Here is a 12,989-nt window from a genome sequence, read left to right as displayed (position 1 = left end):
AACTCCGCCCTCATCTCTCTCCCTTCCCCACCTCAACGTCTCGTGCTCCAGAGACAGAAAGCCCCATGGGCTCCTCTTCTCAGTCAAACAAGTCCTGAAAATCCATTTCTCCTTATTACATGAACTGAAGTTGCCTCATTTCTTGCTGTGTCTTCTCTTTTTGCACTCACGCACCCACTCACCTCCTCCATATACTTGAAGGTGATCGTTCCACCAAGATCTGCGTGTCTCAAAACTGAGTGACTATAACTGCAGCTTTGGTCTTTTTTAACTCTTCGCTTGCATTCCCGTTGTTCTGTCTTGTGAATTTTGACTAGATTTAGTCTGTAAGTAAGTGCTTCGTATTTAACCTTTTTTACTTTCTTATTAGAGTACCGAAGAGATTTTTGGGTGCTATATAAGTGACTCCCTCATCCCCAAAAAGGCAGGGAGATGAGGTACAGAATTTTTTTGTTCCCTTTGGGTAAGTCAACACCTAGATCCGAGTTCTTGCCTTGTGGATCTGTTCCTGTCTGAATTACTGCAGAGTAGGCGCCCAGCTATATAATGAAGGAATAATTAAAGTAAGAGCCTTTATTCTGAAACATCACACTGTTCGTCTGAAGGTCTTTCTCTTAAGAAGAGATCAAGTCATTCTCAGGGAAATCAGAATTTAATTTTGAATTCACCTGGCCATCTTTTCAAAAACTTTTCTGTGTGCAGGCCTTGGGTTAGAGGTTAACATTAGCATTTAAATGGAGAACGGTATTAATAGCCCTCAGAGGAGCTTGTCTCATCCTGATTGCCTTTCCAGAGATTTTTTTTCTAAATGAGAAAGCCTCTTTATGTTTTTACTCCGTCTCCAAGAGTAGAGTTCAAGAGACCTTCTTTTTTGATACATATATACTTAAAATTCATCCTTGCAAAATGGGTTCATTGCTGGCAATTGATGTTTTGTTTTAAAATTGCTATTTAAAAAAAAAATGTTTTGTGTGTTAATTGGCTTCTTCAGTTTTGATTTGTCCATGGGATATTTTTTCTTTCACCTGGGAATCATTTCTACCAGTGATATTTATCCTTCCCTATCTGCTGTTAGTATGAAGATGTTCTTCATATGATGGTAGATCTTCCTGGGCCAGTTCCTGGTTGCTAAAGTTAGCAGAGAGAGTACAGTTGTATTTGGGCTTTGGATTAGGCATTATGTGCTCTAAGCTATGTGTCTGTCCTAAAAGCACACCCAAATAATTCCAGGGTTAGTTCAGAAACTCTGAACCCAGTCCCATTGCCAGTAGTTGGAGGAACAGGTCACAGACGTCTAAGTTGGTTGACTTGCCTGGATCTGAGACGAGGACTAATCACATGGAAGTGCACTGTAAGGATGGGGTTTATTTTTTTTTAAAAAGACCAAATCTTCATCATACAGCATCAAAACTAGGTTATCATCCTGTATGAGCACGATAGTAAGGACTTTGGCTACCTTAGACAGTCCTTTGCTCCTCGCCCCCCCAAAATATGGCCATCAGCATTGAAGCTGAACATAAATGGAAGGTTTGGCCAGGTATTTACCATCCTAACGAGCTAAAAGCTTGGAGCCACATTAATGATTCCTTTCCCATATAAAATGGCAATTGTTCGTACTTCCATAGCAAAGCAGGAGAGATGCTCTGTAAGAACCTCTACCACATTTCATAGAATCACAGAATCAGAGAATGGTTTGGGTTGGAAGGGACCTTCAAAGGCCATCCCATCCAACCCCCCTGCAAGGAGCAGGGACATCTCCAACCACATCAGGTTGCTCAGAGCCCCGTCCAACCTGGCCTGGAATGTTTCCAGGGATGGGGCAACCTGGGGCAGTGCTGTACAACCCTCAGTGTAAAAATTTTTTTCCTAATTTTTAATCTGAATCTCCCTCCCTCTATTTTGAAACCATTACCCCTTGTCCTGTCACAACAGGCCCTACTGAACAGCCTCTCCCCATCTTTCCTGTAGCCCCCTTTGGGCACTGGGAGGCCGCTCTCAGCTCTCCTCGGAGCCTCCTCTTCTCCAGGCTGAACAGCCCCAGCTCTCTCAGCCTGTCCTCACAGCAGAGCTGCTCCAGCCCTCTCATCATCTTCGTGGCCTCCTCTGGACCCTCTCCAACTGGAAGCCAACTGAAGTCTTGGGAAGCTAGACTGGCTTTTTAGTTAGGTATGCTAATCCGCTATTATTATTTATTAACCTATTTGTCAGATGACAGAATCAGCTTTTGATAAATATTAATTCTTCTCCCTGGTTTTAAATCTCAACTTTAAAAAAAAACAAAGCAGTCTGCCAGCGTTTCACTGAATAGAGATTTCCCTCACCTGTCGTCCATTTATTTCCCCCATCCCTTCCTGACTTGCTTTTCTCAACCTCCTCTTGATAATCAAAAGAGCATTTATAATGGCAGGGACAAATACACTTCTGAAAGCAAAATGAAGAGCCTAAATAAAAAATCACAGAACAAGAGGCTCATCCCACTCCCTCTTTCATATTTCATTATTTGATAACATCAGAAGACGAGTCCATCAGAGCTGCTTGGGCAAAGGCAAACAGGAGTGTGTCTGATCAATATTTATTAATACTTTCAAAGACAAGGGAAGCAAAGTTGAGCCGACTTCGTAATGGAGTGAATAATTACCTATGCAAATAGGGTTTGGCCGAAGGCAAAGCCACGCCAAAGCGGCAGGGTTTTAATTGCACCCAATTAAAAATGCATACCTTTCACTCACTCATACTGTCTCGCTTGCTCTCTTTTTTATTTTGAAGGAAATTTTTAATTAAAAAATAATCTGATCCTGGAAAGAGTGACAGATGAATCCTGTGTTTATTAGGTGCAGAATTCTTCGGTAATCCAAGATTTGGGACAGGCTGCAAAGGCAGGCGTGAGGTAAAGATGGGCTTGCATGGCTGAGCTCGTCCGGTGATCGCTCTGAGCCGCACACGGAGCAGCTTTAGTTCTTCTCTTTCTTTTCTAAGGTGCTCTGTCACCTTGGGAAGGCCACGAGTCCTGTGCTCTGGAGCAAAGACTTGCCACCTCTCAGAGAAGTCGCCCCATCCGAGATGTCCTCTCTGTCATTTTGTTGAAAACCCGGCCAGAGCTGGCAAAGGTAAAAATCTCATTTCACATCTGCTCCGCATAAATTCCCTGAAGTTGATCGAAGTTTCCTAAATCTTAGTGTTTGCCTTGGCAACCCTACTGGTTTCTTCTACACCTTGTATGTACTTCAGAGATTGCCAATGCTCTCAGTGTTAACCTTATATTAGATTTCTGACTGTGTGCTGAAGCATCTTGATAAAAACCCAAATCTTCTAAACCATGAAGGCTAATGGCAGCTTCTGGGCACTCAGTGAACGAGCCATGCATCAAGGTGCCAGAAGGACGCTGTAGAGCCGGCTGGTGGGTAGCTGCCGTTCAGCTTTGGGATCTTCATTTCTGCAAGGTCCCAGATACAACTATTTAATTAAGTTCAAGCGTAAATGTTACGGGTAATTACACTTAAAGAGAGGAGCTGAAATTAAAACTCAGGAGACCCATCCTGAGGTCTGTATCGATCCCTGCCTGTATCTAGATGTCTCCTTAATGGCTTTAGCTGAAGAATGAGCTCTGTTCTTCTGGCTGGGAAAGAGTTTACAGCAGTGCCAGTGTTATCAAAAAGGACGAGTCTGAGCCTCTGCTGTGCCTCTGTCGCCTGCCACTTCTGGAACTGCAGGAGATCTGCTATTTTTTGTTTGTTTTGTGTCTACCTGCAAGAGGAGCCAAGATTTGAAGGATGTCCATCACCATGGCAGGAGGTGGGTTGGACACACAGGCCTTGCTGTGATGCCAAGTCATGTTTTTCCGTACCGAGAGGTTCTCAGGGAGTTCTCTGTGCGTGTCTCAGGAGAGTGCCAGGGCTTTGTCGTCGTGCTGGGATTACAGAGTTAGCATCATTAGTAATTAGACTGCTACATCCATTCCCGTGATTAGAAATGAGGTTTGGTTTAGTCTGCCCCTCCTGGAATCCAGTACTGAGAAATATCCCAAGCTTTTGTGCCTGCTGCTGTTGGTGTTTTATCAAAAGCTAAGATTCAATGTTGTGACTCCACAGGGGATCAGATCAGCCTGGCAAAATGCCTCGTCTGAGCCACGCGGGTATTTTCAGTCCCTGCATCCCCACTGGCCTCGTTCAGCACGCTCAGCATCCCAGTCTGAGTGAACAAGGAATGTAAACGTTGAGGGGAGCATGGCAGTAAGTCGTATCACGTCATGTGGTGGCACAGGAGCTTCTCAGGGACCACAAATTGTGTGGTTGGGTTCCCCGTCACAGGTGCAGGAACTGAAAACAGCAGCTGACACAGAGTGACTCGGTGTTACCCAAACCTGATGAGTTTGGAGCTTGTAGGGATTACCCAAATGCCTTCTACAAACAGCAGTCGACACAGGGATGTGCAAAGTCTCCCCCATCCTCACCTATCCACCTGCCTTTGGAGCTGCACAGCCATCCTCTTCTGTCCTGTACTAAGTCAGGGCGATTTGGGGTTCTGTTACCAAGCCTGTTCTCAAATGGCTTCCATCGTTTCCCTTTCATTTCGAAGGGCATAGACAGTCCTACCCCCTGCTTCTAAGGGAGCAATGTGTCCTTGTAGCAGAGCCCACCTCACAGTCCCCTCGGGCAGTCTGGTGAACTGGTCCTTTGTCAGCTCTGGGAGTTTCATAGCCTGTATCTCAGATGCGTGGAATCTAACAGCTTGATTGTTTTTCCAGCTTCTCGTTCATCCCCAGCAGCTATTTTTTTTAATTTGTGTCTTGTGCCTTCTACACAAGTCCTCCCCAGCTCACAAACACACTCCCTTCTTTTGACCACCCAACCCAAATCCTGTCAGTCCTTGCTCTCTGACTCAATTAGCTGAGAGTCCTCTTCCTCTCGTCGCGAGCCCTTCCTCCCGCCTGATCTCGGCTGGCCCCTGACACTGGTTGAGCTGGTGCAGACTTCCAACCACAGGAGCAAATTCTCAAACCGCAGCAGCAGGCAATGTCTGGAAGGAGACAGGAGAGAGAAAAATGCAGAGCTCTGAAGCCCAGTAGCTTGGGGCACGCTTGGCCTGAAACACTCGGAAGGCGTGGGTCTGTTACGGCTGGCTACAGTCACTGCTGCGGTGATTTGCAGTCTGGCAGCGTGCGGGATGCTCTGCAAAGGCACAGCTAAGCCAGACCTGAGAGCCTGCAAAGTAAAGAACAGGAGAAATTTAATATGCAGCTTTGCTGTGTTTGCCCTGATTGCTATTTTAATGCATTCAAAGAGGAGAAGAAAGGGAGGGAGGTGACAACTTTTCGTAGAGCCCTTGCTCTTGGGTTTTAAATACTGTATTCCACCGAGACCTAAGGATTAGACTGCAGCCTGCCCTTGTGCTCCTGCAGAAGCATGGAGGAGTCATGCAGGGACCTGTTCAGCTCCCCCGGCCCATTTCTGCCTCACTTTGCCCTTCAGCCAAAGAAGTGCTGGGTATTTGGCTGAAACAAGTCCTCGCCGCTGTGCGACGCGTGCAGACACGCAGAGATCTTTTCACTTCTCCTTCCCTGAGCTTTTCAGATCTTTGTTTCTTTCCAAGGGTATATAACATTTCTATGAAGTTATGAAGTTACCAGTTCCTCTAGAAAAAGGGGTACTTTCCATCCATGCACTACAATTTTTTTTGTTTTGTTTTGATACCCCTAATCCCAAAGCCAAGATTCATCGCTTGGTGGAGCTTGCTGCAGTGGAGTCAGGTGCGAGAACCTTCCCCTTATCCCTGACCTGCAAGGGGATGCCCAGGATTGGGAGCTCTCTACCTGAAGAAGCTTTGTAAAGCCTTACATCTTCACAGCTCCCTCTAGATGAGATGCTTTGCCTTGATGGTACCTAGACCAGAGACCCTCTGACACCAGATCTTAGCCCTTGGTACAGATGGGGAAACTGAGGCACAGAGAGCAGCTGCGTGACTCGGAAAAGCCATGCCAGGAATTCAAAAAAGTGCTGTGTAAAGGGCAAAACAGTCCTGATGCCGCTCCGGCTGCACGACCTGTGGGCAGTGCTTTCCAAGAGTCACATCTCCAGGTTTCAAACCTTCATCAGTTTGTGCGATAAAGGAGGGAGGGGAAAGAAAAATTCTCAAAGGACCCCAGCAGCTCTCGCTAGCTTTACCTCTTCCACCTGGGCTGTGGAGTCAGGGCAAATAATCCAGTCCCACACCCATTCCCAGCCCATTTTTTTTCTGCAGTGGTTGGATTGGCAGCTGTCAGAATTGCCCCGCTGCTTTCCTGGTCCGTGACACATTTTTCCCTTCCAGTAAGTACTTTCTTAAATTCCCCTCCTTGGAAATCCTCTCGTTCACTAATGCCACTTTACATTAATTTAAACCAGCCCGCACTGCAGCCTCTGTGTTATACCTTCTCTTCAGATGATCTTTTACTTATTAAAAGAGGCACCTCAGCTCCTGGCTCAGATTTTATTTTGCATTATTAAATATTTTTTTTTCTCTCTAACTGTGTGTCTCAGTAGCATTGGAGGTCTCTGGAGTTTTGGGCTTGAAGCTTTTCCCATGCTACGTATTAGCATCTCTCTGCAAGAAGGGGTTCATTAGGGACAAAAAACTCCACTTCCCCTAAAAACTCCACTTCCCCTACCCTTGTGATTCCTTTCCTTTCCAGAAAAGTCCTGTTCTTGCAGGCTGAGTGACTAGATAGACATCTGTACATCACCATGTATGTTTATCTTTATGCATCTGTGTCCAATACTGCTTTCTACATGGCGGCTACCAAACAGCGACATCTCGGCTGATGTTGGGAAACGAGGAACCCTGAGTTCCCCATGGTTTGTGTTTTAGGTGAGTATGGAAGAATGTGGGGAGCAGATTTCTGAGATTTGCTCCCGTGTGCGTGTACGTGCCCACTTGGCATCTCCTGATGCTCCATGGGAATGTGTTTTGCTTTCTTTGTACAGCACCTGACGCAGCCTCCTCTGCTCGTGGCGCTGCTGAATAAAAGTAACTGCTGATGGTGTTCTACAGAAATAAAGGTCTGGAACACCAAGTATCACTGTTCACCGGAGTGGGTTTTTTCTCTCTGCTTGCTTTTCAGGCAGTATTATGAGATGCTCTACAACACAGCAGACGAGCTTTTAAACCTCGTGGTGGATCAAGGGGTGAAGTACACGGAGCTGGAGTACACCTATGCCCTGAACTTACTGCACCGGAGCCAGACGGGTGTGGGAGACCAAACTACCCAGAACATGAGGTTGCAGAGGTTGAAGGAGATCATTTGTGAGCAGGCTGCTATCAAACAGGCCACCAAGGACAAGAAAATCACCACCGTGTAATCCGCTCTGTCGCTCGTGTTAACTGAGCAGCGGGGGCTGTCAGGTTGTGGGTCCAAGCCTCTGCGTTTCTGTTCTAATCGAAGGCAAAAGCGCGTATCTTCTGGGTGGCATTGTACTAGGGAGAAGGGAAATGCCATCTGAGATTCGGTTTTGGGGTTGTTTTGGGGATTTGATGTGTAATCATGTACTGCTTCCTTAACGTGTTCTCCCAAGAGTGACTGCACAGCAGGAACACATCGTGGGGGAGATTCGGGTGGGATATTTGGCTTTGCTCTGTTGCGGCTGCTTTTCCCTGCGATGTAAGGCAAGCCGCTGTCCGGCAGGGTGGGACCGGGGAGGATTGCACACTGGGTTAGGTCAGAGTCTTCAGTGGACGTTCAGACCACGCTCAAGTAAACAGCACTGTGACAGTCAAGCGCAGACCTGCTGGTCACACGTGAGATCGTGATGGTTTTGAAGCCGTTCCACCAGCGTTGCTGCGTGGAGCCTGTTTCAGCTCTGCCAGTACTTTTCTCCATGACAGCTGTAGATGCATTTGTTTTCTGCTGTTTCCACTGCAAAGAGATCTAGTTGCTTATTCCTTCAGATAAACCAGTTCTTTTAGTGGGAGGTAACGTGGGACCATTTGTTTCCACTTCTACTGTTTCATTATCACAGATGGCATCAGTTTTTACGGCGCGTACTGCACTGGCTGGTGGTGGATGTAGGAGAAAATTGCCAATATAAGGTAATAGCAAAACTTAATTCTCTTTTTCTGAATGTATCTTTTGAGTCCCTCCAGCTCAAAAGGTATTTTGTCATCGCCATTTGATGTACTGGAAGGACACGCAGGCTTATGTGGCTCAGCACTGGTCGTTACCAGCGAGGGCAGGAGGCGGGCAGATCCCAGCTCTCCAGTCTGAGGTGTGCCATTTCTGCCTTGCCTGGACCAAGGCTGAGGAGTTTATGCCATCCCTCCAAACCTAGAATACTCTGCACTTGTAATTCTCAAGCAAACTGTCAATCCAGCTGGGTTTCACATGATGAGATGTGTTCTCTCTGAGCTGTGTCACTGATTGTGTGTCAGTCTTGAAACTGCAAAATTAAACGATGTTTAAAGGCTCTGACACTTTGTCTGGTTTTTTTTTTCGTAAGAACTAATATTTTTGTGGTATTTAAAAGATGCCTTTCCAGGTCTGAATTCATATGGTTTCCTCCAAGGTTACACCAATGTGGAGTGGTCTTCTGAATCATTCAATCCAATTGCCAGCTACCACAGGCCAACTGGACAAGAAGCTGCTCAGCCTCCACGTTAAAAGCAGAACCAGTAGGTCCAGTCATTAGGAATCTTCTTCTGGTTTCTATTCTCATTTTATTCATGAACCCAGTTTTTCTTATGCCATTATTAGCCATTAACTACAAGAGTTCCTTCCTTTCCTTGATGAATTTGCATGCGTGAGGGTGGAGAACACCACGATGGTAACACGTGTGGGGATGTTTCTGGGGTAAAACATGAGATCTGCGTTCACCTGCTCAAACATCGAGATGCAGGAAGGCAGGCTATTCTATATCCAGACATGGGAGGATGGAAAAGAAGCTGCTTGGCACATGTAAGACAGATTTCAGGCCCTTGGAAGTACAGAAGTGATGTGGGAGGAGCTCTGAACTCAGACTGGGCTGCTGTGGCCTAATGTCAGACTATTTTTTATTCTTTCCATCTTTAATTGATTAATAATTGAAATGAATTAATAATTAAACAGGTTGTCCAAACAGGTGGTGGATGTCCCATCCCTGGAAACGTTCAAGGCCAGGTTGGATGAGGCTCTGAGCAACCTGATGTGGTTGGAGATGTCCCTGCTCCTTGCAGGGGGGTTGGACTAGATGACCTTTGAAGGTCCCTTCCAACCCAAACCATTCTATGATTCTATAATAATTTGAGGCTCTGCCTCATCTTCACATGGCTGATCTCGAGCTTTGCAGTCAACATTTTCCACCCGCTGAGCAACTGTGCTGGCGGGTGCCATGACAGATTGCATGAAATCAAGAAAATTTCAAACCTGGGAGTATGTTTGCTTTAAAACTTAATTATTTAAAAGACTCTTCTTTGAACTGCACCTCACATTGTCCGTTGCACCACCACAAGATGCCTTCACTCATGTCTGTGCACTGGCCTGAGGAGTGAGAAGACATTTGCTGGCCTGCATGGCACGCGAACACCGTGGCACGACCGTGGAGAGAAGAGAGGCAACGACCTAAAGGGACTTACCTAGAGCATGGTGTAGAGCAAAGAGAAGGTTTTGCAATTGAGGTAATTACAGTGCATAATTAGCTTGTGTCTCTCCTCAAATCCTCCAATTTTCACTCTCAGTCCTCTCCAGACCTTCACAGCGGAAGTGAATATTCTCGCTGTGGATTAGAGTGGTGACTCCAAGGGCACGAAGGGAGCGCAGGTTGCCAGAGGGGTCAGAGGAAGGCACGAGCAGCACGTGGCGTGTAGGAACCCAGGCCCCGAGCACCTGATGGCAGCCACCCACTGACACACGCTACACGAGCTTTCCTGCTGGGTCGCAAGAAGATACTGCCAGAAAAAATCGTTGTCAGCCTTAACAAATCATGGAATAGTTTGGGTTGGAAGGGACCTTTAAAGGCCATCCAGCCCAACCCCCCTGCAAGGAGCAGGGACATCTCCAACCAGATCAGGTTGCTCAGAGCCCCGGCCAACCTGGCCTGGAATGTTTCCAGAGATGGGGCATCCCCCACCTCTCTGGGCAACCTGGGCCAGTGTTCCACCACCCTCAGTGTAAAAAATTTTTTCCTAATATCTAATCTGAATCTACCTCCCTCTATTTTGAAACCATTACCCCTTGTCCTGTCACAACAGGCCCTACTGAACAGCCTCTCCCCATCTTTCCTGCAGCCCCCTTTGGGCACTGGGAGCCGCTCTCAGGTCTCCCCGGAGCCTCCTCTTCTCCAGGCTGAACAGCCCCAGCTCTCTCAGCCTGTCCTCACAGGAGAGGTGCTCCAGCCCTCTGATCATCTTCATGGCCTCCTCTGGACCCTCTCCAGCTGGTCCATGTCCTTCCATGTCCATGTCCAAATCCTTACTGAATATTTTTTCCCGGAAAGGCAGTTTTTGAATGCACTGTGTTTTCTTGCCAACAAGTGTTTCAGAAGTATAACATGCACAAGGCAGATTATGATTTTGAAGCGTAGAGGTTTCCGGATAGCTCACGTTTAGGAAGTGCACCTAGTTTTGTGTGTGCACGCGTCAATTTTACATCACCCGCTCTCCCTGCCGCTTTCCAAGAGAAAGCGCTAAATAACCAACCGGCCCATCCTCTGCACGGTGCAGTTCGGCTTCACTAAACCGTCTCCCAGTAAGGTTCCCACTGCTGTGTGTGTTTCCAGACAGCGCTGATGGCATGGCAGCAACCCGCTTGGTACAAAGCACCTGGACAGTATGAGCAGTGAGGGGGCTGTTTTGGCACCAAGCCTGCCTGGAAGAGAGTCCCCTTGCAAGGGGTCTGGCTTGTGCTGGTGTTTGTTGCGAACCCTCTCTCGCTATTAAGAGATGGAGTGGGTGGGGGAGAGATCTTTTGGGAACGTTTTTTTGTTCATTAAGCTGTCATTGCGGGTAGAGTCAAGCTGTTGTGTTTGAGCGTAAATAACTACTCAGACAACGCGCTGGCTTACCCACTCACAACGTCCACGCGCACTCATCACACCCATCTGGAGCCGCAGTTGGGAGGCCAACCCCAAAGGTGGTAGGAAGAAGAAGGTGGAACTGACACACCAGTGGCTTCTAAGTAGGCGTTTGCAAAGTCCCTCGAGAGCACGTTGTCTTGCTCAGGCGTCTATGTAATCCTGCAGCCTTCATCTCCATAGCAGCCACCACCCTCCTGGGTACGGTCTGAGTCATGCAGCCCCATGCTGATGCTCGTGTGTGCTCATAATCTTGTGGAGATTAACAGAATAATCGAACAGTTAGGGTTGGAAGGGACCTTCAAAGGCCATCCAGTCCTGCAAGGAACAGGGACATCTCCAACCAGATCAGGTTGCTCAGAGCCCCGTCCAACCTGGCCTGGAATGTTTCCAGATGAGACATCCACCGCGCCTCTGGGCAACCTGTTCCAGTGTTCCACCACCCTACGTTTCTCCATTCTCACAGATGAAACAGACACACAGGTCTCCTGAGAGTACCAGCCCTTGGGAAACTCTCTGACACCATCTTGCCAGCATTTACTTTTCCTTTCTTCGGTGTGGTGTTCTCTGGTACCAATTTCTCCATCCCAGCCTGTGGAACCCAGTCGCACAGCTGGGGCATTTGTAACACATTCACAGTGGAAGGTGGTTTCCCAAAGGGAACAAACCACATGAGGGTGTTGCAAACCATGCAAAGACCCCAGGAACGCCCTTCATCTTCAATCTGAGCTACGCACAGCGTGACCGCACAACCCAGTCCTCAGTGTGGTACCTTCTTACAAGACCGCAGCTAACTTTTCCAGTTCTGTTCTCCACACCAGTTCTTGCCTACAGTGGTTTTTGCAGTCCTGACATGAGCCTGCAGGACACAATGGTTTACGGAGAAGGCCTAGAGATTTTGTTTTGTAATGCAGTGTGAAATGTTGTCAGCTCCACCAGCGCTTAGAGAGCAATCGGGACATGGATGTGGCCCTTTGGTGCTTAAAGAGACAAAGAAATATTCCTTCAGACCACAAAATGAAATATTTTCATGGGGGCTGTAAAAGTTCATGAGGTTTGCACAATTTCCTCTTTACAGCCTCATAATCTTTACTGAGTTTTAATTATCACACGATTTTGAAGCCTGCGCCAGACACAATAGCAGGAGCGGAAGGTAAAGCCAGTTGCTTCGGTTCTTTTCACGGTTGCGTACTGGTCACCAGCTCGTCCTCTCCGGAGTGCCTCCTCCTCTCGACATCCTCCTGATTAAGGATGATGTGAACCTGCCTGACAGCTATACATACAAATACATGTATGTACACACACGTGCAGAGATAGATAGATAAAGCTCCCCCGGGATACCACGGTGTGGGTCCCCCTGCCTTGTTATCTGCCACACATGTGATGAGCGCAGCCATTCAGAGACGGTGCTGGCTGGGAAGGTTTGCTGAGGAGCCGTTCCGCTGAGACGCTCTCTTTGCCTTTTCTTGCCTGCGTTTTTATTTTATTAGCATGAGTCATAATTGGAAATCTCTTTTTGAACGTGGTAGATGGCAATAAAGGGGAGCGCACTCAGACAGGGAGCAGAGGAGAGCTGCCAAGAGGAAATCAGCATTGCAGTAACGTTGATTCGATTGCTCTTAGACAAGCGGGGAGCTTTTTTTGGAGGGGGGAAGAGAGTCATTTTACTGAGCTGAGTCATGGAGAAGTCACACAAATGGCCACTTGCGCACTGCTCCTTAGTTCTGGGGATGAATTCCCATAGTGGAAACGCTACAGTCCACGAGCCCCATCCGTCACGGCAGACCCTGGCCACGACCCTGACCGTGCTTTAATTTCAGGAATTTATTACCCGAGGATTCATCCCACCTCACTTTAAACACCCAGTGACCCACATCAATTATACCACAGTAGCAACCCGAGCCTCGGGGCAAGGCTGGATGTCCACCGCTGTGTTTGTGCGCAGCAGGGAATGTTCTGCCCTGAAGAGCCTGT

General features: G+C 47.5%; 1 protein-coding gene across 1 annotated transcript in view; it reads left to right on the top strand.

The window, feature by feature from the left end:
• The window catches only part of EXOC4 (exocyst complex component 4), a 393,362-nt gene extending 384,922 nt beyond the window's left edge, over positions 1 to 8,440 (top strand). Inside the window, exon 18 of the mRNA XM_086744528.1 lies at positions 7,097 to 8,440. Coding sequence (XP_086600654.1) covers positions 7,097 to 7,334 — 238 coding nt within the window. The 3' untranslated portion in view covers positions 7,335 to 8,440. The remainder of the gene's footprint in view (positions 1 to 7,096) is intronic.
• The last annotated feature ends 4,549 nt before the right edge of the window (positions 8,441 to 12,989 follow it).

This window comes from Chlamydotis macqueenii, chromosome 1, assembly GCF_036417535.1.
Source record: "Chlamydotis macqueenii isolate bChlMac1 chromosome 1, bChlMac1.mat, whole genome shotgun sequence".
Lineage (NCBI taxonomy): Eukaryota > Metazoa > Chordata > Aves > Otidiformes > Otididae > Chlamydotis > Chlamydotis macqueenii.
This window is presented reverse-complemented; position numbering and strand designations above follow the sequence as displayed.